Consider the following 22,305-nt stretch of genomic DNA (forward strand, 5'->3'; position numbering starts at 1 on the left):
TGAGGGGCGCGGGAGAGGAGATGGGGCTCTGAAGAGCCCCGCTGCTCCGGGTTTTGCACCCCGAAGGCTGCTTTGGTGATGCTAAAACGTGAACAACGCGCAAAAGGGGATCCCGCTATCTTCAGTACTCGCATTCTGAACGCGTTTTGAGGCACACCTCTTAGAAGCTGAAAGGTTAAAGGAAAAACAAAAAAGACGGGGCTGAGATGCATTCCCGCTCCGGGCACACGCGGCTGCGGAGAGCCCCGCCGGGCGGAGGCGGGCCCGCAGCCCCGGGGGAGCGGCCCGGCGCCGCCCCGGAAGCGGCGGGGAGGGCGGCGGGGCCGCCATGGGCAGGTCGGTGAGGGTGGCCGCCTGCGCCCTCAACCAGTGGGCCCTGGACTTCGAAGGGAACCTGGAGAGGATTTCCAGAAGTGAGTGGGGCGGCGGCACCTCCTTCCCTCCCTCCGCGCCCTTCCTCCCGCAGCCAGGGCCGCCCCCGTTCCCCACAGCCCGGGCCCGGGCCTCCGGAAGGTCCTTAATCCATCCCCTCTTCCAGGTATTGACATCGCCAGAAGCCGAGGTGCTCGGTACCGGCTTGGTCCAGAGCTCGAAATCTGGTAAGAACGCTTTGTTGGTTCTGGCTTTGGTACGTTCCCGATTAATTCCTGAAAAGTCAGTCAGAAGATCAGCCGTGTAGTACCTGGTGCCCGAGGCGTCGCTTGAAGCGTGCGGCTGCAGCGCGAAGAGCACTGTCCTTGCAAGCACAAGGTCGGTTCTCTTGTCTTGCAGACGTGACCGGTACTGATAATTTTTGACCTATTTTAGCAAGTGTTCTGTCACAGAAACCGTAGCGCTTTGAACTCTGCCTAGGCCCAGGCTGCTGCGCTGGAAGGGAAAAACCCAGCAGTGCCGCGGAGTTTCCAGCGCTGCCGGTAACGGTGATGTTGAGAGCGCTGCTTCTGCACGTTCCTCCGAAGTCGCCTGTGTGGATGAGATGTTCCTAGTCCAAAGTAGTTCTGGTCCCTCGGCTCTGCTCCCGATTTGGCTGAATTTTTTGTTGCTTATGTTTTTATATGCAGTGGTTATGGCTGCTCGGATCACTATTATGAATCTGACACAATCTTGCATTCGTTTCAAGTTCTGGCGAAGCTTTTGGAGTCTCCAGTTACTCAAGATATTATCTGTGATGTGGGAATGTAAGTTTGTTTTGCGTACGCACGATAAAGGGGTAGGTCTTTAGGGAATGCTGCCTCTGCTGTGTGTCTGGATAGCGAGGGCTCCGCACCAAGCCTTTAAACAGACCTCCAGAACTGCGCTGCTTTCCCTTTTAATTCCGTGACTAGCAGCGCAACATGCAAAACACTTCCTGAAAGAGAATCCTTTCCAAGATTTCTGGTGGCTGAGCCCTTCAAAAGAGAAATAGGGTAATTACAGTTACTTATTGGGAAACTTAATGGCTGGGCCCTATTGCTGTGGCCAAGCTTTTGGGTAAGGCTTTGAATTATGTGTAATGCAAAGGGCTTTATAAATTGACTCTCTTTCAGGAATGTCAGGGCTGATGTCACTTGCTTTGAGTGGCAGACATCCTTACAAGCAACATATGTGTATGACTACTTGTTTTAGTACTGATACAGGCGTGTAAAGCTAGCTTTGTTTTGAACTAGCCTGGTGGTATCACAGGGAGCCAGGTCTGATTAAATGAGTTAACCCAGCCAGAGGGGTTCTTCTGCTCTGCTTGTGTTTCTGAGGCATGTCAGCAATCTGGCAGTAGTTGATGTATCTGAGACTGACAGAATGGTCAGGAATTCTGATTTTTGCAAACAACTATTTGAATTGAAAAATTAGAAGCTAAAACTTGATTATCTTGTTTTCTTTAATTCCTTTTAGTGGTACAGCATAGCAGCGTTGTCTTAAAAATGTTTTTTTTGTGTGTAGTGACATGGATTCTGTAGCTTTTTTTGTTTCATCTAATGAGCTTGGCCACTGGTAACTCTGCTTTGTATTTTCACAGGCCTGTTCTGCACAGAAACGTGCGCTACAATTGTCGAGTGATCTTTTTAAATAAGTAAGTACTTCTTTATGTATCTTGTGAGAAATACATTAGTGTGTCCTTTCAGAGACCTGTTTGGCCTTCAAGAAAGGTTCTTCAGCGCTGTGTAGAGCAATGGAGTTGTCTTCCTTTCTGCTAAACCTTAGGGAGACAACTAAGGTTTTCTGTTATCTCTTTTTCCTTCCTGAATTTGCAGACACTAAATTTCCACTGTTTTCTGAAAGACTCCAGAAAAAAACCCTAAAGTCTGCAAACAGAAGCTTTCAAAATTGTTGTATGTAGTTGTTGTTTAATGTACATCATAATAGGAAAAAAAAGAGTTGTCATTAAGCAATGTTCTTATTTAGCCTTGTCTGACTGTATATCAGGTCTTAACTCACCCTTTCTGTTTTGTTTTATATTTTAAGAAAAATTCTTCTGATCAGACCAAAAATATCATTGGCAAATGCAGGAAACTACAGGGAACTTCGATGGTTTACCCCGTGGAACAAACCAAGGTAGGCTGGCTACCATTAAAAGTTTGTTCAGAAACACAGCTTGCCATTTGCAGCTGCAGCAGAGGGATTAAAATCTGTATAGCCATTGGATCCATCAGCGCTGCTACGGGGTGAGCAGCCAGACAGAGTCAGCTAAGCTACGTAATTGAAGCTTGGTTAGAAAGCTTATTAAGTACAATCAAACTCGGAATTGCTGAGCTGGAAGGAAAAGCGTGGCTGAATGATCCTGCAAGCAGTGTAGTAGTGTCATTTTCCTTGTGTCTACTTTCTACCTCTACGCAGTTCAGGATTGGAAGAGCCTGTGTTTATCTGCTGGGTTGCTGCATCCCCTTCAATACTAATCTGGAAAACAATGTGAAGTGGATGAGCTCTGGCAGAATTTTAATGACGGCAGCGGATGAAAGCTCCGTACCTTACGATGCTGCAAAATACGCTTGATGCTCATGTCTGATGCTATGCACTCATGCTGTAGTCAGAGGGTGGTTGTAACTTGATGGTCTCAGTAAAGTATTTCTGAGAGAGCCCCTGAGCATCTGTCCTCTTAACCCCAGCCAATTCCAGAGGAGTGCTGAGTTAGTCCTGTAGTAACACTGCAAAAAGAGAAACTTTTATTCGGTATTTGCATTGCACGGTGTGTTCTTTGTTAGGTCTAGTTTATCTCTAGGATGGAGCACTGTTTACCATGCATTGCTGAAGCAAAGTGGGATGTTGTGAGTCCCTAATCGTAACATTTCTGATTAATTTCACAGAAAGTATGAAGGTCCTTTCTTTAACATGCGCAGCTCTGTACAACTGAAGTGCAATTTCTTTAATGCATGTTAGAAGGTGACAGAATGCGGAGATTAGAATCAGTTTTTGTGCTTTGATTTGCATAACGATGTATTTACAACCTATAAACCTGCTTTAGGCACGTAGAGGAATATTTCCTACCCAGGATAATTCAGGAAGTCACTGGACAGGTAAGTTTGTAAAGAATCTTTTTCTTTTCTTTTTACCTTTAGCATCTTCCAGACTCAGCAATTTAAATGAATAGAATTCATGACATAAAACCGTGGTACACCAAATTCTGCTGTCAGCTACATTGCAAATTCATAGGTTTCAGTGATAGTTCTCAGTTACATTAAATGAGAGTGTAATTTAGCCTTGGTTATGTTAGTATTTGGCAGCAAACCAAGTAAATTTTAAATTTGCCTCAGTTATTTATGTATACAGGACCTTGAAGATAGTCTTGTTTACGCTGTTCTGGTACTGAGTTTACCTGTGCTTGAGATTAGAAATGAGTATGTGTTTTGAGGTAAAAAAATAAAAAATTTAACCTCCTTGATTCAGAAGGGTCTAAAACTTAAGGTTATTTCCCGCTAAAGCATGAACATGATTCCAAGCAAAAGACAGTCTCTGGTTTGTAGATTGTTTGGTTGTCCTGTCCTGAGGCAAAGCACTGGATCTGAATACTACTGAAATTTCAATACGAAACCCAGACGTTTGCAGTTTAGAGCTTTTTTTTAACTTACACTTGGTATAAAATGAAGCAAGGTGTAATGTGATTGATACTGTGTCACTCGTTTCATGTAAGTGAGTATTCGTTTGGTCTGGCTTTTTTATTTTAGATTTCTAGTTACCTTGTTGAATTGAGTAGATGCTTCCATTACATGTGTGTAGGGATGTTCTTGGTTTTTCTCAGGAAACTGTTCCTTTTGGGGATGCAGTGCTAGCAACCAAAGATACCTGCCTAGGGGCGGAAATATGTGAAGAACTTTGGGCACCAAACAGGTAAAGGAGAAGAAGAAATTAAAAGTAAACTAAAACATACCCTGGACCTGCCTGAAATACATGTTTGAAAAAATCTGCTTATTATTCTTCTCTGTAGTATATTTTTCAGAAAGTGCCAGTAGGCTCAAATGTAATAAAAAGCAATAAACCTCATGGGAAAGATTTAACTAGGCTAGATGCAGGGTGGCAAAAGAAGTTTTAGGTGGTTAAGCTAAACTCATTTGAAAGGGAAGGTAGGAGAGATCTAGAGAAAAGAAGCACAATGAATGTTGCAACCTGAGGAAACAAATGCCAGATAACTAGAGGGCCCCCGTTCCAGATATTGTTCAGCTTTTAGTTTAACCTGAGGTTGAAATGCCCTCTTGGGATCCAGCTCTGTAACTCGATCTGGGGTCAAAGTGACAGTCATTTTCTATCAATTTGTGCATGGAGGAAAAGGCCCTGGGGGTGCTGGCTGACAGCCGACTGAGCATGAGCCAGCATGTGCCCAGGTAGCCAAGGAAGCCACCAGCACCTGGGCTTGTGTCAGCAATAGTGTGGCCAGCAGCAGCAGGGCAGGGATCGTATCCCTGTGCTCAGCACTGGTGAGGCCCCACCTTGAATCCTGTGTTCAGTTTTGGGCCCCTCAGGACAAGAAGGACCTTGAGGTGCTGGAGTGTGTCCAGAGAAGGGCAACGGAGCTGGGGAAGGGTCCGGAGAGCAAGTCTGATGAGGAGCGGCTGAGGGAGATGGGGGTGTTTAGCCTGGAGAAGAGGAGGCTGAGGGGAGACCTTATCGCTCTCTGCAACTGCCTGGAAGAAGGTTGTGGTGAGGTGGGGGTTGGCCTCTTTACCCTAGTAACAAGCGATAGGACGAGAGGAAACGGCCTCAAGCTGCACCAGGGGAAGTTTAGGCTGGACATTAGAAAAAGCTTCTTCACTGAAAGAGTTGTCAAACGTTGGACCAGGCTGCCCAGGGAGGTGGTGGAGTCTCCATCCCTGGAGGTATTTAAAAGAAGGGTAGATGTGGTGCTTGAGGATATGGTTTAGTGGTGGACTTGGCAGTGATAGGTTAATGATTGGACTTGATGATCTTAAGGGTCTTTTCCAACCTTAACAATTTTATTATTAAATCTATGATTAATTATAAGCCCATATTATCCCCACTTACTATGCGTAGTCTCAAAAATTTGATAGTACCAGTAGGTCTTTTATTTTATTTACTTTATTCTTTTTGTATTTGGCTTCGATGAACTTCTCCAGAGCATTCCAGTGAACAGACAAATTGATGTCTCTCATACTTGACGAGCCACAGCATAGGCTTATGAGCAACATCACTTTGAGATGTATCACTTTTTTCTGTTTAGCTCTTAGCTTAATCCTTCGCTTTATTTTTTAACCAGCATCACACAATGCATAAAGACAATGCAGAAGAAAAGAACAGAAGGTCACTAAGGGGAAGTAAAGCCTAGTGCCCTTAAGTGATATGTCCTGTTACTATTTTTGTTCCTGTTACAATTTAAAGTTCTTCCCAAAGAACAAAGGTCCGATGCGAGGTGGGGACAGAGATATGGTTGCGTGAAAGCTGTTGCAGTTAACAGAAAATAATCAAAATGTTCCTGATATTCCTGATGTTGTTTTTCCACATCTCCCAGACTTTCATTTCCTTATAACCGCAGAAGGTATGGTATGTTACAGGGTATGGTACGTTACAGAGTATGTTACAGGCAAAGATATGATTTTTTAAAGTATTTCTCCCTTTTGACATTGGAAAAAGAAAAAAAAACAGTGAGAGTTGTCTTGTGGTTCTGTTTATACTTTTGGCTTTACTAAGAAGAAGAGTCGGGCAAGGCAAGAAAACCAGATATTTTTGAGAGTCTGATCTTTGTTTGAGCTAAGACATGCAGAAAACTGGCAATGACACCAATGTTTTTATTTGTTGGTGGTTTTAAATGATACCTGCAGTATTCACAGCACAGTGCTGCCAGCTGATATTTTTTTTTCCTGCCTTTTGCTTTGACAGCCCTCATATTGAAATGGGGCTTGATGGTGTGGAAATTTTCACTAACTCTTCAGGGAGTCACCATGTGCTGCGCAAGGCTCACACCCGGGTGGATTTGGTGAACTCTGCCACAGCAAAGGTATACACTTAAAAGAATGAATTCTTTTTGCTTATGCACCTCATTTTTTCAGAACAGCCTCCTCTCCTGTGAGAGGATGTAGCGTTTTCTTCCTATATGAGTGTGGGGACCTTGACAGACCTTGTTAGTTTCTTGTTTTCTTACCTGTAATTACCTTCCCTGATTGAATCAGCTCTAGGGGAAGAGCTCTCCGGCCGGGGGATGTACTTTGGGGCGCCCTGCTATATATTGTGCTCTAATGTGACGCACTGTAACTTGCTTCCACCTCTGTGACCCCAAATGCCAGAGGCTGTTTGATTGGAGGTCAGCTCTGTCTAGTCTGTGCAGTGGTGGACTAGAAGAGAGGCCATTTGGTATTTGCATGGAAATAGGGGAGATATGAACCTACCCGTGTGTGTGCAGGGGGAACTCTGCAAAGAAACTTCGCGTGAGAGCACGTAGTTCTGCCCTGCATGCCAGCTACAGAACCTTACTTTCACGCACATCTGTAAAGAAGAGTCAGAATACCTTGAAACAGTTTGATAACTCCCAGCTCTGGAGAATTCTGCTCCAAAAATGTATTTGATGTCCTCAATCTTAATTCCATTAAACGCTGAAGAAAAAAAATACTGCACTTATGTAATGGATAGGAAATAGTTATTCAGAGTAACTGACTTTCAGTAATTTGGAAGTATGAAATGTTGAATCCACTGTGTACAGAGAATAACCAGCTTGAAAGGGTATTGTTGAATGCATGTTCTGCATAAAGGACAAACATCCGGTGGCTGTGGTTGCTCCCTGTAGTTATCTGTGCCTAAACAGTCTTCCCCCATATGCATTATGCATAGAATTGACAGCTCATCACCAGCATGTAATTCAGTCAACAGAGACGACTGTTTTCCTGGCACATAGAAAACCATCCAAAAGCCTCTTTCATTTCCTTAAAATGACAGTTTCTTTCCCAGTTTTCGTTCACATGGCAACATTGAGTAGGAGAAATATCGGTAGCGGTATCAGGAAGGGGAAATAGAAATCAGTGTTTAAACTCAGACTTTGTGTTTTTTTCACCTGTCATTTTCTTACTTAAAATATATTTTTCTGCTTTGAAAGCTCTGCTTACTTTAAAGAGAAGACATTTAGTTATTAGACTGTAATCCTGTCTGACAGTGATGGGGACAAATACAATGTAATGAACATATATTACGCTGTGAAAAATGTTTAATTTGTAGAACTGATTTGTCATTGTAATTTAACATGGTTTGATCATATTTAACAGTATCTGCTTTGTCCTCAGATATCCAAACACAGCTTCTGTCACCATCTTCCTGCTTTTCTCAATCGCTGTTTGAACTTAGAATTTCAGTTTAGAAGTGCAGTCCTCTCTATTTGGGCTAAGGGAATGCCTCTTGGTAATAACAGAGGACTCCCGTCTTCCAACAGTGTGAAAGAGAGAGAGCTCATTTACTTACGTTTACTTAAATAATCATTTGTTTCTGTCGTGTATATCATGTGCAAAGTACTTTTTCAAATGACAAGAGAGAGTCCCAGCCATAAATCATTCACAATGTAAAGACAGAGAAAGATTATAAGAAGAACGGGAAGTAACTTTTAATCTTCTGACATTCTGTCAGGTGCTATATTCTGAAAAGTGTTTTTTTGTCTGCATGTTTGTTTTCCTCCCAGAATGGTGGAATATATATTCTAGCTAACCAGAAAGGCTGTGATGGTGATCGCCTATATTATGATGGCTGTGCCATGATTTCGATGAATGGAGAAACAGTTGCACAAGGATCCCAGTTTTCACTCGATGATGTGGTAATATATTCAACCTACAGCTGCTACTGCTAGTTACAGCTGAAATTAGTATGGCTTCATTTATGCTCAAAACATTCCAGACATTGCAGATACTAGGCCCATGTCTCTAGACTCAAAAGATACTTATTTTGACTATGCTGTTCAACTAGATGCAAGGTTTTTCCTAGTTAAGTTACCCAGGCCTGATCTACAGTAGCTCTCTTGATTTTGCTAGCGAGGAGGAGCTCTCACAGTGAAGGAACCTCATGAAAATGTTTGCGTATGCAATCACTGTGTTTAGGAGAGACCCTGTTAATTTATATTTCCTTATAAGCACGAAAGGACAAAGGATTGTGGTGTTCTGATTATGACCCAGTTTGGTAGATAGTAGGTTTCATAGGTTGAGCTTTACTTCAAAAAGCCTTTTCTCAGTGGTTTTGTCATCAAAGCTGTAGGTTTCCTCACATTATGTACCAAATTCATCTCTTTTCCCCAGTATGCTTCTTGACTTTTCCTCTTGACCTTTGCTGCAACTGATGGTGAACCTGTTGTTCAGCCATCTGACAAACGCTAGAGATTTGTTGTGGTTTATGAGCGTCCTGGTGTCCTCAGTGAAGCGAGTCGGTTGTGCTCACTTTGTAATGGAAGTAATTCTGCTGCGTCAGAAACTACTTGAGAAGCGAGCATAAAAATCTGTATTGAAAAAAGTGGCATGCATTCTTCTTCCCCGATATTTTTTGTAGTCCACGCCTGTCAAATGCTTTTTATCTGTTTGTGTAGAATCAATCTAATGTTGAAAGCCTTTCCCCAGGAGGTGCTGGTTGCCACTCTGGACTTGGAGGATGTTCGAAGTTACAGAGCAGAGATTTCATCTCGTAACTTAGCGGTAAGAATTCTTTGTGGAGGTTATGTTTGTAAATTCTGCCAAGTTTGAGTAGTTACTGAATTTAAGAAGTATTTGTGTGTCTCGGCTGTCACAGTATTCTATAGATCTGATGTTTTATAGGTATATGTTACATTAAAATGGATGTCTTCCCAATTTTTCTGTATTATTGCTTAGGCAAGTAAAGTGAATCCGTATCCCAGGGTAAAAGTGAATTTCGCTCTGTCATGTTCTGATGATGTAGCTGTACCTACTTGTATGCCAATCCAGTGGAGACATCATAGTCCTGAGGAGGAGATCAGGTAAGCTACTTACTGAATCTGTTGCTTGAAAATGATTCTGAATAAAACAAACAAACAAAACCCCCAAAATCCCAACCCAAACCTCAAACTAACTAAAAAGAGATAAACTTATATTTAAGTAAAGTACGTACCTCATTGGAAGACCACAGTAAATATGTTGACTTGCTTAGGTCTTATACCATAACCCTCTTGGAATAAGCATATTCTGTAATTTCAGCCTCGGTCCTGCATGTTGGCTTTGGGACTATTTAAGGCGCAGCAAACAGGTAAGAACAACTGGTTTTGTTCTTTGCCTTGGCATGCATGTCTTCTGTGCCGTAGGGACAGTACACATTGCTGTCCTACGCTGCTGTTAATGCAAAGTGATGGTAGTCCACGGTGCAAGGTTTGAGTTTTTCACTGGTAGCACATTCAGACTTAAAATCCGTGTGCAGAGTGTGACTTCAGTATGCTCTTCAGACCTTTTCCTTAGGAATTGTGCTTTCTTTGAAAGCAACAGTCAAGCTTACCTAACAAAGGGAATTTAATTTCTTTTTCTTTGAAACACGGTTTTTTCCAGTAGGAAAGATATTTTAATGGCATGATGGAGATGTGTAAAATAAGTAGAGTGATGTGAACTAGTAATTCAGTTCAACAGTGAAATATACATGAAAAATATAACGCTCCTCTGTCTTACTAGAGGGTAAAGGCATGCGGGAAGTTTTCCTAGCCAAAGGGTTTACACTGGCTACTTGTTTGCTTATCCATTTGATAAGAGTTTAAGAGGGTTTGCTGGGTCTGGTTTCTTTCTTTGTTTGTTTTTCCCCAATAGGATACAAGCAGGCTTGAACAATGCATGTGCAATTCTTTTATGAGAGTATGTTTCTGAATGGTACAACATATATTTTTCCAATTTTGCTATTTGGGATGTCTTCCTTGCTCTATTTTCAAGGCAGGATTTCTCCTACCTCTTAGTGGTGGAATTGACAGCTCTGCTACAGCTTGCATAGTGTACTCTATGTGTCATCAGGTTTGCCTGGCAGTCAAGAATGGAAGTAAGTAGACGTGTGTGTCAGGCTAGATGTGCTTACTAATGGTTAAGGCCAGGTTAACATCAGCTCAGTGCAATAGATGCAAGAGGTCATTAATGGTAGACTCTTGCCCAGTTCTTCTACTAGAATCCTTTGTATCTCTTCAGAAATTCCAGCAAAAATGTGTGTCCAGATTTCAGGTTCCCTGAATTGGCTTAATAGGTTTCATTTTGAGTTTAAGAATTGGATGTAGAACTCAGACTAGTTTCTATCTACCGTATCGTTCAAAACATTGGCTGCTGTAGTTCTGGGATTTCAGCTTATCGTGGGAATATTCTCCTATTAAATTCAGCACTACAAAACATGGTTAGGCATGGTTCAGACTCTTAAACTGGCTTTAAGTAGACCATATGCATTTAGCTAAGCCTTTGTACATATTGGATTGTATTTTCAATGAAGTTTCGTTAAGGTGCAGAGCAAAAGGATTGAGTATTTCCATGTTCAAAATTAGGAGCAAAAGCAGTAATTCTTCTATTTGATATATGAATATATGTTTGGCAAGTTAGATGATGGAGTCACCTTATTTGCGAGGGGCCGTGTAAAGCTTTATTGGAATTCAAGAAACATTCCAGATACTCACATATACTGGATAGCAGGAGCACAACAATTTCCACTCTTTTTCTACTTCTTTTGCTTCATCCTCAGATGCAGATGTGCTGGCTGATGTGCGCAGGATTGTGAATGATGAAACCTATGTCCCTGAGGATCCTCGAGAATTTTGCAAGCGTGTCTTTACCACTTGCTATATGGCTAGTGAGAACTCCTCCCAGGACACGTGCAACAGGGCTAAACTTCTGGCTGAGCAAATAGGCAGGTACACATGGAGAAGTGCTGGGAAAAAAAAAAAAATCATGTTCTGGCAAAGACTTTAAAGTTTTCGAACTCTAAAACAGGAAAAAACGGGAGAGGAGTAGTAGATGTGTTAAGTAGGAGTAATCCAGACATTATTTAAGTGTATAAATGTGAGGCAAACTTAGCAGCATTTGGTGAAGGATGTGGGAATTTGGGAATGGACTCTGGAGAGTGTCATTCTTCATACCAGATCTGAGATGGTAGGAGCCTTAGAACATCATTGTATCATTGTACGGGTGTTTTTTTTTTCTTTTTTTTAATGCTATTTTATATAGTCAGAATATGCAAGTTGAGTCACTTCTGCTCTAATTCTTCTCAGCTATCACATCAATCTGAACATAGATGCGGCTGTGAAAGCTATCGTGGGAATTTTCAGCATGGTGACAGGTCGAACTCCCTGTTTTTCTGTCTACGGAGGCAGCAACAGAGAAAACCTGGCACTCCAGAACGTGCAGGTGTGTTTCACGTAGGCTGAATCAGGTCAGACCCTTGTTGTCTTTTTTGAAAAAGCACAAAATGGTGAAGTAGCAAGAGGGGCCCTTCCTTTGCGTTGCTGTGAAGACCTGAACTTGTGGTGCGTCCCTGAAGATTCCTGGCCTTCCAGTAAAGACTTGTCTGCAGCAATAATCCATAATCCCATGTAACTCAGGAGAAGACTGAGATAATTACTGCTTGTGACTTTTAAAACCTGGTCAGGAGGAAATAGTACCTGGCCGTGTATCATGAATAGCACTGGTGTTTAGAAAAGCATCTCCGCAAACAGTTGCCAGGTCAGGAAAATGAGCAGTACAGTATTCTAACAGACAGGCTTGAGTCCAGTTGGATTGTGGCAGGTCAAGACTCAAATATTGCCGATGGATACTAGACTTCCCTCTGGTGAATGTTAGCAGCCTTTAAAAGGTTCTGTGTGAGATGTCAAGCTTACCCATTCCAAATCCTAGATGTCTTCAGTTTTAGAAGGTAGAAGATAATTTTTTTTTTTGCATCAGAAGGTATTTAATCTTCAACAGGCTTAAAATGCAGCTCAAACACACATTTCCAGTTACGCATTTTCATTGCGTCAGAACAGCTTGGTGCTGTGCCTGGGTGCTGCTGCTATACACATGGTACAGAATCACAGAAAACATAGCTGCCTAGTGACTTCTAGTCCCTGGCTCCAGTTGTACCTTTCGTTGTCTTGATAGATTTCTTTCTGGCCTATTCTTAAAAGCTTCCGACATAACCAGCAATTCTGTTTTAATTCTGGGTAAATGATGATTGTCATGTCTGATAGCTTTTGTTAGCCGAGGACTTGATCTTTTCCCTTGCTGTTACTGGAGAACTCCAGCTGTCTCGTCTGGAAGCAAACAGTGAATCCTTTATCAGCTGTTTGGCAATGGGACAGGCTGTAGTCACAGAGGAGGGTGGCGATTTCCCTAACATCACACACGATTGCAGCTAGAGCTGGAGGCTGAATTTCAGGTCTGTTTGGTGTTACCACCATCATTAGAAAAAGCAGAGTTTCAGAATGGGGGCAGAAGCAAAGGGAACTTTTTTCAAATTTTATGTAAGTAAATCCCTTTGGCCTAGTACTCGATAAAAGGGTGTGTTAGACAGATGGTTTATCTGCATACTTCACCCCTCATGGATCCTTATTAGTGCTCGTAGGAGGAAGAAAATGGCAATGACTCCCCATTCTGCAATTCAGAGTAGAATAAACTTGCCCAGTCATAACAGTCTGTGGCAGTAGTGGATACCTAACCTGGGTTTCCTACGTGTGTTCAGCATTTTCTCCACAAGACCGTCCATCTTGCATTAACATTTACCCCTCTTGTGTTTTGTTCTTCATGGGTTTATTTAAGGAGTTGATTCAGAAAAATGATTTTGTTTTGCAGGCTAGAATAAGAATGGTCGTTGCCTACCTGTTTGCTCAGCTGACACTCTGGACTCGTGGGATGCCAGGGGGACTTCTGGTGCTAGGATCAGCCAATGTGGATGAAAGGTTGGTGAAAGTTAGAAATCTAAAACTGGGTGAACTGGGAACAGGTCACTGCGTTTCCTTGCAACTCTACCAAATCCCAGTGTGGATTATGACTCAGAAGAGGTAACAAGTTAAGAATGCACTGAAATTAATGAAAATAGTTAAACTGGCCTGAATGGAAAATTATGTATTTTTCAGAAGTTTAGCCAAAGTCTTGTCATAGTTTTTCAATAAAATGCTGTTTCTTCCTTAGCTGTTTTCAGCAGAGCTTGCCTGTGCAGTTACCGGATTAACTTCACAATCTGTTACTTGTTGTATTTTCAGTTACTGTATTGGGAATTAAGTTGTGAGCTTTGAGTTGAGCAATAGATTTTAAAAATCTGGAGTTATCGGAGCTGACTATTTGAAGATTAAAGCAGTCGCCATAAGACTGTGAGATTGATAACCTCGAAAGCTGGGAGAGTAGTGTTTGCTGATTCTCCGGGTGTTTTGGGGTTTATATTTTCAGTTGGTCAGGAGAATATTTTAGTTGTCTTACATCAAATGTATTGCCTTAGCATGGGCAGTTTTGCAGTGCTTTGTAAGTGTTTAAAATACCATCTTCCTCCTGGCAATTTCATGGCTTTAGGGTAACCCTTTTGCAGCCAAACGCTTGTTTGCCCCTTACATATAAATACGTTAACAATATGCAGCCTGTTTCTCCCTGTCTTTATATGACATACACATTTTGTACAGTATAGACTATTATCTGTTATACTAATATTACATTATTTGCTATTACTATATCAAATTTCTGCTCTTGCGCAGTCTCCGAGGTTACTTGACGAAGTACGATTGTTCAAGTGCTGATATCAATCCCATCGGTGGAATCAGCAAGGCTGACCTGAAGAGCTTCATACAATATTGCATTGAAAATTTTCAGCTCACGGCGCTCAGAAGGTGAGTGGTGAAACAGTGCTATTTGGTAACTGTGTTTGTATGCAGCGTATTGTGGACTTCAGAGTTTGGTTTTCTCTAATAACAGAGCTAAGCTACAGTAATATTGCAAACGCTAATAAAGAAAAGCCTTTTGCACATCCCTCTGTTTTTAAATGATTGTTTACGCTTACACAGTGTAACTGGCTGCGGCTGAAAATGGTGCCAGTCTTAGGGGTTACTGTATGCAAGCACTTGCGGTGTTAACTCCACTGAAGGAACTGTTTGAACCAGGTGCTTTATGTTTTTGGTATAAAGCATAGCCTTTTAAAGATGGAACAGCTTGTAGGTACCACTTCTTTAGAGTTACCCAGTCATTTAGCAGCTTATGCCCTGAAAAGGTTTTGAATGAAGCATTTGGTTTTTAACAAACCAGGCTGTTTGATAATTAGTACTCATGAGACTGGATAGAATTCATGTTTTGCTGTTTACCTTTTTCTTACAGTATCATGTCAGCTCCACCCACTGCAGAGTTAGAGCCCCTGGTGGATGGACAAGTGGCTCAAATTGATGAGGTAATGGGCAGTGACTTTAAATGCTCTGGTAAGCCTTAGCCCAAAATTTGTTTTTTGCCCAATTACTATCGTTTCCTTCTGTATGTATCAGTGCTATTGACAAGCATGTTGTAAACAATATTAAAGCTGCTGGCAAGGCATTAGTATCCCACACCAGCCTTAACTACATGGACAACAGTTTCCAAAACAACAAACTAACTTTTGTTTTGAATTATTTTATATTTTGGGTGCTTAGAGGGACAGGTGTTCTGAAATTCAGTTTGGTTTAAAGTTTCTTAATGTCAAAAGAGAGTCAGGCAGGGCTTTATTGCTATTAAAAGGACTGGTGGCAAAACCCTTCCTCTTCTCCCCCCCCTTCTCTTTGCTATCCCCTTGGCTAAGAGAGGACCAGTAAGCCTAACAGCTGCCTCTGAGGGCTGTTGGATATTTAACTTGTAGGATACTGTAAAACCCTTTGTGATAAAGCAAAGGGTTGCTGAATTAGAATTAGTGGTTTTCTTAATTTGGCCTTACCTTATTGATATATTCCCTCCTAGAAGGGAAAACGAACAGATATTTCTCAGGAAACAAATGTTTCCACTGGCCAAATCAAATATATTAATGGAAGAATTTCAAATCTCCCATTTCAGAGAGAATTTTTTCTTCTGCTCATATTATCACTTTGTCTTTTTGATCACTGGCAATTTCATTTTGGTGTTTCCTTGATTAAACTGGGTTATTGTAATTGCTCCATGAAATCATTAGTTACAATCTGCATAGTTAAGATTGTCAGTGACTTTCTGTGTGTGTGATTTCAGGCAGATATGGGGATGACATATGCAGAGCTCTCAATCTATGGCAAATTAAGAAAAATTGCAAAGGCTGGACCATACAGTATGTTCTGTAAGCTGCTTAATATGTGGAAGGAAATTTGTACTCCAAGAGAGGTAATGTAAAACCAAAAAAATCAGATCATGTAATGTCTTTGCCAAAATAGAGTATGTTTGGAGAGGGGTTGAGTAGAGTTCCCTTTAGCTGAAAGGGATAGCTTAAATTATTCTGTGTTTAGAGATTGCTGTAGCAGAATATGCTGGAAAAACTGGTATGAATCTCTTAAATTAATGGAGCTCATTGTCTGTGTTGCTAATTGTTAGAACAGTAATTGGGTAATTGGAAAACAATTACTTCAGAGCTATACCTTCAGGGGAGAATTACTGTCTGAAATATACATGGCTAACTACACCTGAAGCCTTTGGTTATGTATTCTGAGACAGAAAATGGCTCATGCTTTGAGAGACTGGCTACAGTGAAGAGGTGTCTGCTTTGCTCTTACATAGTTCTTCCTTTCTTGTGCATAAAGGAAAAAGTTCAGGTTGTCACCTAAACTGCAGAGCCTAGTGCTTACTGTTAGATTTCTTACAAGGCACTTCCGTGTTGGTAAATGATAAGCACAGAGACCAAGGTGGTGTCTGAAAATGCCCCTCTTCCAGGTAGGGTCACCCACAGTGATTCATACTAGTGGTGGTAGATAATTTATGTAAATGTTAATGGCAAAAAATGGGTGTGTAAAGCTAGGACATAGTCTCCAAAATACTGTTGTTCTCCTAAATTTTTCAAATACTAAGAATCCTCATCTGATTAAAAGCTATGTTCTTTGTACACCAGGTGGCATCAAAGGTTAAGCATTTCTTCAGGATGTATTCAGTTAACAGACATAAAATGACCACCCTCACTCCTTCCTACCACGCTGAAAACTACAGTCCGGATGACAACCGATTTGACCTGAGGCCTTTCCTTTACAACACCACATGGTCCTGGCAGTTTAGGTGTATAGATGAACAGGTAAACGCCCTCTCCTTCTTGTTTATATATTTAAAGCTCTTGCAATGGGACAAGCTCAGCTCCAGTGAATCTCTAGCAAAAGACAGCTAGCATTTAGGATACTAGTTCAATACAGAAATAACTCTGATTTGTTCTTTTCACATAACTGTGAGGCTAAGAATTCTCAGATTTCAGTGTGGGCTGGGGTGTTTGGTTTTTTTTTTTTTTTTGTGAAGTACAGCTTGTTATATTGCTAGGAAAGCAAGAAGAAGGAAAAAACAGAATATATCTGCTGAGCCCAGAAATGGATAGGTGTACCCACACTCATGAAGTCTTGAGGTAATGTGGAGAACAAGGTTATGTGTTTCGGTTTCAGTTCAGGACCTGTCTGAAGGGATCTTTTTAACTGAGGAATTAAGACTTGACCTACATCTGAGTGGGAAAAGCCAGTAAGAGGCAGCAGTTCATCGTGAATGCTTTTCCCACCTGCTTCTACAACAAAACCTTCTTTGAACCTCAAGTCAGTTGACTCACAACTACGTGTTTGCTCAAATACAGCAACAGTAATGGTACAGTGCTCAGTGTGAGTGCTGTGAGGTGCGGAGGGGCTCAGGCAACTATTGGAACTGTGCTTAACTTTGTAGCTTTTAGTCACACCTTCAGTGTTATTTTAATGCATTTTTTTTTTTATGGCAAAAGTGCTGGGCTGAAGAATTTTAGCACCTTGAAGTTTTTTTCTGCCAGAGATTTTACACCTCAGTTGCTTTTAAGAATATGTTTATATATGTAATAAAACGTTAATTCCCTCGTCTGTGAAATGCCAGACATGCTGTAATAGTGTTTTATTACCTTAAAACCTGGGATAAAAGCTACCACGTGCAGCACTTTTTTGTAGGTCTTTATGGCAGGTTTTTTTCCCCATAGTTTTGGACCTTTGCCTGCTGAAGTCCAGGACAAAAGTTATTTTGGCCTCAGTGGGAGTTGGTTAAAATATTTTTGTAGGGTCTGGACCAAAATGTAATAATTTTATGCTTACAGTAAATGTGATTAAGATCTTTTAACGCTCCAGGATATTGTTACACTCTTTAACTAGACTTGTATGTAATAGCAGTTGTGCTATGCAAGGGCACTAGCCATTGAAATTTATTCCTGAAAACTGGGAGACAAATTTGGGGAAGAATCTGTCATGTAGGCAACAGTAACCCCAGCTGTGAAGGTCAGCAGTAACCTGAACTGAAAACTCATTGCCATGGGTAGCTTTTTGCAAGACTGCAAAATAATGGCTTGCAGTAATGTGAGTCAAATCTGCCTTATACAAGAAAGGGAATATTGTAAGAGTTTCCACTTACTGTGCATATTCAGCACAATTGTAATTCTGAAGAGAATCACTGTCTAGGACAATGTGTCACTGTTAATTATGCTCCTGGGACTTAATCAGCAGTTAAGGTTTTTCTGGCATAGTAACAGGACTCTGAAAATACAGTATAAACTCTAAATTACATGGTTCTGCCAGAAAACACCTTTAGTTAGGTAATGCCAGGTTTTCCTGTAGAAAAGTCCTATTACAGCTTGAGCTCATTTGTGAAGGGAAATAGTTTTGAGTGCTAATGATAGAGAAATCTGTTGGATTTGTGGAAAGTACTTTTCCACTTTGGATGTGTAGTCAAGGCAATTTAATTATCCGCTCTTTTATGTGCAAAATTCCCCTCTGTATTTGCTGCAGAAGGAACAGGGATAAGCGGAGGTTGAGATCATGAAGTTTGCTGGGAATTGCCAGATTTGTCCTTGGAGTCTTAATGTCATTCAGCTCTACCTAGCTGAAAGGTTCCACCTGAGCGATGAAATTTCAGTGGTTTAGAGCAACCCCAGGAACTCCAGGAGCACTGTCTGTAGCTTCTGCCTTTGAGTTACATCTGAGCTAAAGGGTATGTGGTCAGAGCTTGCACCTTTAACAAATTCTGGGTGCCAGAATGTTAATTGGGGTTTTAATAGGTGACATAATTTGGAGGACCTGTGACATAGCTCAGAAGAAAGCTGGCACGCCTACCCCCCAAGGATTAGGTATCTGCAGATACCGTCTTCTGCTTTTTCCAGTGCTTGCCAGTCAGGCCGCAAGATTAGCGGTCAAACCAAAAGATTTATCAACCTGAGTGTCTTTGTGCATGTCTTTCACAACCAGTAGCAGATGTTGAAGGAAGAATGTAAGAACAGGGAATTTACAGTACAACCCTTCCTATATATCCCCATAGATTTGGGGAACGTAAAAACGAATTTCCAGAGTCAGAGATAACATGCAGAATGTTGTGTTTACTCTGTGCTCCTGGGCTATCCTCCATGAGTTTGTAGAATCCTTTCTGAAACTATGTAGATTGTTAGTCTTAACAACAGCTTAGCTTCATATAAGGTAATTCCTTTTCTTAAGTTGTGAGAACAGTGAAGGTCAGTTTCGTAAAACTGTGTGTGTACACGAAAAGCATCTCCTCTGCTTTAATTCTTCTAGGCTTTCTGTTAAGGGCAGGGTTCCAGGTTATGCCCTGATCTGATCTGACAGCTGTCACCAAAAGGGTCAGTCTTGCCTCCCTTCCTGTCTCCCCTGGCTTCTGAGATGGCTTTGGTGCTTGTCTCACTCCTCAGTCAGCCAAGTGAAGTCACCAAACTGACAAAAAAACCTAGGAACTGATGGGAGCATGCCCCGCAGGGAGGTTAAGGGGGCGGGTGCGAAGAAAGTGCGACCTTCTCTCTGACTGCAGCTGACTTCCTGTTCAGCTCAGCTGTCCCCTGGAGCGTGCCCTGCTGTCAGTTCCTGATAAATCTGGGCTCTACACTGTTTTGTGACGGAAGTCTGAAAAGACAGGAGACATTAAATGCAAACTTATTTTTACTGTTGAATCGGTTTCCTTTTAACTTGCAGGTATCCAAGCTAGAAAAAAAGGAAGGAATATCTCTAGCTGAAGACGTGGACTGATTTGCTGTCTTGTGTAACTGTGGTAATTGATTTGTGAAGGAGAACGCTCAAAACTGGAGTGTACTGTGGTGATGAGCAGAGGTGACCCAAACAGCTGTTGAGGTGACCATCATAAACGCTAGTTGTAATCAAGTCCCTTTTTTTTTTAATTGACTCCCAGTTTTGATCCCAATATACTTAAACCATAGTTTGGCTAAGGAATCATTTATTAAGGATTTTCTTCAACTACTGGAGTTAATTGCCTTTAATTGAAAATATTTGGATAAGCCATCAATCAAACAAATGCAGTCGTCTTCTGTGAAAGTGAATGCACGTACAGGTATTCAAGTTTGGTTCTAATAATTTGGATATGATTTTTGAGTAACATTCAGCTGAAAGGATAAAATTTTAACAGTTCTGGCATGTACTGTTGAGGGGAAAAACTCATTTTACTTTGCAATAAACTTGTAATTTTATAATGCTAATTGACTCTCTTATTTTACTCTATTTTGTAGCTTTTTATGTATCTAGCATTGGCTATGTAGACTGGTCCAGTGTTTTGAAAGGCCACATAAGGTCTAATTCAGCAAGGTATTAGAAGCATGTCTAACTTGAAGCAGATGAGGTATCTCCTTGCTAGTGGGATCCAAATTAGAGCTCAGCTTCTTGTTTTGCATCTACTTGTTGTGTAACTTGTGACAATTAATTTTAAAATCTCTGACTTAATTTTCTCAGAGAGGAGTAATACCTACTTCATCAGGATGTTCAGGGATTGTTTAATTGTTATTGATCTCCAAGATCCTCAGCTGTATTTTAAGGATTTTTAATAAAGCTGGCATGGTCTTTTCCCTCCTAGCGTTTTTGATATGTAAGGGTAACTTGGTGTACCTGAAATAAGGTGTTTCTTCTGGTGTGTGGTGTCCTGAATAGGGTGGACAAGTTTGGTATCCGTGTCCCTGTCTACTGCAGGGGGTTGGACTAGATGACCTCTAAAGGTCGCTTCCAACCCAAACCATTCTATGATTCTATGATCTGTGTTGCTGCTGTTATTCCTATATGCTCTGGTGCTGCTTGTCCAGGAGCTACGATCTGTTATCGCTGACCATGCAATCGGTGAGTGGTTGGACTTGCCCACATAATGCCTTTACTGTTGGAATCAAGCTCGCTGGGTGTAAAACATCTGGAAATGGAGTGAATATTGCAGAATGAAGTATAAAGCCAGCTTCCTTTGGGCGCAATTAATGTGTTACCCACCTTCCACCTACTGTTGGCAGAAAGTTATTTTAACTTCATGACTTCACTGATCTTTTAAATGTGTCCAGTGCTGCGGAACAATAAAAAAGGTACGGGGATAGGCTTGTTCCTTCACTCGCGTCCTTCTACTGCTAGTTCATTTAATGTTTGGCCATTTCCATTGCATTTTTTAAAAAATTTATTTGAAAGGTGCACTTTTAATAGGGGAAACTAGAAATGTATTTCTGAGGTGCTGGGCAAACAATGCTATAACTGCGACAGCAGGGGAGCTTAGACCAAGTGAGACTTCTGTTAAAATTGTTGTATGTTGTGCTAATTGAAAATGCCTGCTAAAGGGCATGTTCTCCACATTTGTTTTCCACTATCCAGAAAGACAGAGTTGATTCATATGGAGGTAAAGACACTGCATTGTTCTTGGCAGGTTTATTATACGGTATTTATTTAAATACAGAGCTAGCTTACCTTAGTAGATGTTGCTGCTTGTCTGATGGGAAACCCCAGCTGAGATTCGCCTTCCTTCACCATCAGCTGGGCACTTCCACTTCCTGTTACAGCCAGAGGGGGTGGATAAATTCTGAACAGAAGCTCAGGAATCCATTGTATTTTTGAAGACTGCTTCTTTTTGTTTCCTGAAGTTACTCTTTCCTGACAATCACAGAAGAGAAAAGAAGGAAACATTTGCTTTCATTCAAATAAAAAATAATAGCAAAAATTATACAGTGGTTATATGTGCTCCCTGTTACTGTGGTTACCCTGGATATTTCAGGCACTTAGGGAAAGGACACTTGTGTTTCTCAGCAATGGCACTTACTGCATGCGTGCAAATCACATTTTATTTTTCACCTGCTAGTGTTGAATACAGATTGTACCAGCCCACCCCTACTTTCCTTTTCCTGTCCTGAATTTTTCACTGTAGCTGTTCCGTCTGATGCCTCTATTCCAACTGTTATCAATAATAACTCCAATTTTACCAGTGCTTTGCTGTTTCTTGAGAAAGGGAAGTAACTGTAACATGTAGTTGCTGATGTTCACTTTTTACTAGTTATGACTATTACGGTAAAGATAATGTAATGGAGTTTTTATTTTAAGCTCACCAGGAAAGCTGGCTCTGACCCTGACTTCTTTAGAAGTCAGTGTGAAACAGTGATGTTGTGACCCATCAGTCATGCAGCTTGAAGGCAAAAACTACCCCACTACTGATTAAACAGAATAGGATGGACCTACTCTTACAGGCTGGAAAACCAAATAGATGGATTGATACACTTCTCTGTTTACTCCTATGCTGCCCTAGCTCTCAGTATGTGGCATAAAATAGCATATAGCTGTCAAATTATCCTGACGTCTACCCTTTTGAAACTGCAGATTTAGGAAATTGAACAGTAAAAGCGCGTATGAAGGGGACCATGAGGAAAGGGGGAGAGCAGCAAATGTGAGGCATCTTGTAACAGGCACAGTAGTATAAGCTGAGGTTGTAGTTGCTTCTGGGACGCCTAGGTGCCTAAATACAAGTTAAATATCTTCTGCTACGGCTGCAAACGATTATTTAAGAATGCGAGTAC

At 41.3% G+C, this 22,305-nt stretch overlaps 1 protein-coding gene across 1 annotated transcript; it reads left to right on the forward strand.

The window, feature by feature from the left end:
- The first annotated feature begins 278 nt into the window (after positions 1-278).
- NADSYN1 (NAD synthetase 1) lies at positions 279-20,340 on the forward strand. The gene is made up of 21 exons (XM_064452876.1): positions 279-413; positions 539-599; positions 1,062-1,178; positions 1,994-2,047; positions 2,440-2,529; positions 3,437-3,488; positions 4,211-4,299; positions 6,301-6,418; positions 8,081-8,212; positions 9,003-9,077; positions 9,252-9,376; positions 9,594-9,642; positions 10,308-10,410; positions 11,092-11,260; positions 11,618-11,753; positions 13,173-13,279; positions 14,066-14,197; positions 14,679-14,748; positions 15,546-15,674; positions 16,393-16,569; positions 19,460-20,340. Exons 1-21 carry the CDS (start codon positions 329-331, stop codon positions 19,511-19,513), a joined length of 2,124 nt encoding a protein of 707 aa, XP_064308946.1. The 5' UTR covers positions 279-328; the 3' UTR covers positions 19,514-20,340.
- Positions 20,341-22,305: the final 1,965 nt, after the last annotated feature.

Source organism: Phalacrocorax carbo, chromosome 5, assembly GCF_963921805.1.
Source record: "Phalacrocorax carbo chromosome 5, bPhaCar2.1, whole genome shotgun sequence".
NCBI classification, from domain to species: Eukaryota; Metazoa; Chordata; class Aves; order Suliformes; family Phalacrocoracidae; genus Phalacrocorax; species Phalacrocorax carbo.

What these genes read in the sequence shown, in the direction of transcription:
- NADSYN1 (XM_064452876.1), top strand. Translation starts at nt 329, where the DNA reads ATGGGCAGGTCGGTGAGGGTGGCCGCCTGCGCCCTCAACCAGTGGGCC. An exon ending in ATTATCTGTGATGTGGGAAT is followed by an intron (nt 1,179 to 1,993) that starts GTAAGTTTGTTT and finishes GTATTTTCACAG; the next exon opens with GCCTGTTCTGCACAGAAACG. An exon ending in ACCCCGTGGAACAAACCAAG is followed by an intron (nt 2,530 to 3,436) that starts GTAGGCTGGCTA and finishes AACCTGCTTTAG; the next exon opens with GCACGTAGAGGAATATTTCC.